Source organism: Gavialis gangeticus, unplaced genomic scaffold (genome assembly GCF_001723915.1).
Source record: "Gavialis gangeticus isolate Ggan-Ray unplaced genomic scaffold, GavGan_comp1, whole genome shotgun sequence".
NCBI lineage: Eukaryota > Metazoa > Chordata > Crocodylia > Gavialidae > Gavialis > Gavialis gangeticus.
Genome location: NW_017729025.1, coordinates 119703419 through 119705887, shown reverse-complemented (window position 1 = coordinate 119705887; position 2469 = coordinate 119703419). Strand labels below are relative to the sequence as shown.

Below are 2469 nucleotides of genomic sequence, written 5' to 3'. Positions count from 1 at the left end.
ACAGTTGGGGAAATGATTCTCTAACATTTCAGCAATAAAGGCAGTTGTTATGCTGTCAGATGATTTCACTGTTATATTGAATATAAGTAAATACTTTAGCCAACTTTGATATAAACTCACCTTAAAAATCAAATCCTTTTTCCCATAGCGAAGCTCCTTCAGCTGGGCTTGAATCTTTTTTGACTGAAAGTAAAGGATAATAAATTAGCCTTTTAAAGCTGCATTTAAGAATTTGTGAAAGTCCTGACAGTGGAAATGGAATTCAGCTCTTGAAAAAGAAAGATACTTTATATATATATATATATATATATACACACATCCTTTGACAGGACAGTGTCTAAATTAATTACTGAAATGAAGGAAAAGTTGAATGATAATCTTCACTTAAAATACATACAAAAACTAGCTTCATCCATCTCAGACACAGATATTTTTTTCCTTGGTCTTCTACTTCATTCTGCAGAATCCAACAGCTTTTGTACTCATTTTAATGAGGAAACTCTCAGATCCCACCCCAGACAATTTCTTTACTGTCCAAGAGGCATATAACTTCTCATACATTTGAATGGGTGTTTCAATAGATGTGAAAACATATCTGTATGATAAGATTTCTACTTTGTCTTGACCACTTAACACACAGATGTCATAACAGGATTTATGAACTAAGTAGAAAGATACCAATATGGATGACAGCATCTACCTAACTGATAATGCTGATTTTGTGTAAAGCTCATCCTCCACCATAAATAATCTGTGGTTAGAATACTTGCTCAAAATAAGGGATATGGGTTCTAGCCACCCCACCCCCCCTCTTAATCTGAAGGGGTTTGAACTCACATCTCCTATATCCGAAAGTATCCCTAACCAACAAGTTACAGGACTAAGATGACGCCTCTCTAGCTGAACCTGGTCTACCAGAAAGCCAAAAAGATAAGTCACAGGGCCAGCAGCACAGATAGTGGGAAAAATCCTGAGTCTGTGGAGAAGGTACTATCCTGGTAGGAATGGAGTGCCAAGTTTGATCACATATTTTACAAAATGTCTGTTTAATACCAGATACACTACTGGTACTGATGGTAACTGGTGTAATGCCAATATTGTACTCTAGTAACAGAGGGCAAAATCGGGCCTTATGAAATTGGATCCATGCAAGTGAGAGGTAACTGGCCTGACATGCACAAAATCTCTGAGAATTAATATCCCCAATCCATTCCTCTGTATCCTGTGTATTTGTGGTGAGATGTGTGACTTCGAGAGATATTTGAAAGTGAAGAGTGGGCTGGTGTCCCATAAAAAAGCCCTTGTGACAGAAGGATGCTGAATATTGTATTTATGTAATTAGCATTGCCATGGTGTAAAAAAGCCTCCCAAAAACCTAAATTCAGATAAAGTTACTTAATCCAGTGGAAGATTACTCCTGAGTGAATCAGGGGTAACATTCTAGCATGGTTTAAGGCTATAGAGAGATATAACACTTATACTGGAATCTAATGATAGTGGTATAAGTTGTTATGATTGTAACAGATGGGGCATCCTAGGGTCACTGTGCACTCCCCTAGCGCCCCTTACTGTGTCCAAGTTGTCTACAAAGCACCCCTAATTCTCTCCCACCATGTCTTTGATCTTATATGTATAGGTTATAGGGAGGCTGCCTCTTCATCTCCCTGGACACGGTTTTCCTGCAGTACATCAGCCCTGTTGCACTAATGGGTGTTCCTGTGTGCCACAGCCTTATGGGCTATGCATGGCTCCAACCACTCTTGTACCATGCCCCAAGCCTTGCTGGTGTACCGGATGTTGTTTAGTCTTATATTCTCTTTGGTTCTTGAGCTCTCCACAGCCCTGTCTCTCTTTCTGTGCCTTCTTGGGCACTCTAGAATCACTGACCCCTTTTCACTGGGGCTTCTCCTGCTGCCTCCTGCTCTGGGGCTGGGGTTCCCACTCTGCTGTGGGTCCCCTCTATGAGGCCTCCTCCAACCCCTAATAGCCTCACCTAAACCACCAGTCGTAAACAGTAAACAAATGAAACACAAGCCCATAGGCTATAACATAAGTCTCTGCCAATTGACTACAACATGACTCGAGCCACCCCGAAGGGTGCTCCATCCTTTGCCTGTACTAACTGCTCATGCATTCTGGCCTCTTCTCTGTTCTTGCTTTGGCAGAGTTCCTTCCCCTTTGGCTGCCAGCAGGGAACCCTCTGCCTGGCCTCAGCCTGGAATTTACATAGAAGCCAGGCCCTGCTCCTTTCAGCCAGCTGACCAGGCAGGTGTGGGTCCTTATCTCCCTCAGGTTGCCCTGGCAACCTGCACCTGGGTGGTTATCCCAGTTCTCCAAGTAGCAGGCACCTTAGTGCCCTGCTACAATGATGTAAATGTTATGTTTGCATACTCCTGTAGTGGTATAAGTGGAAAAAATACATTATAAATTTTAACCCTGTTTTATTTAAAGGTAGTGATTTAGCTCATT

General features: G+C 41.9%; 1 protein-coding gene across 4 annotated transcripts in view; it reads right to left on the bottom strand.

Annotated features, from left to right (window-relative positions):
• LUZP2 (leucine zipper protein 2) overlaps positions 1-2469 on the bottom strand; it is a 479617-nt gene that overhangs the window by 108115 nt on the left and 369033 nt on the right. For all 4 annotated transcript variants that reach the window (XM_019519485.1, XM_019519482.1, XM_019519483.1 and 1 more), the window contains exon 7: positions 121-183. In XM_019519485.1, coding sequence (XP_019375030.1) covers positions 121-183 — 63 coding nt within the window. The remainder of the gene's footprint in view (positions 1-120; positions 184-2469) is intronic.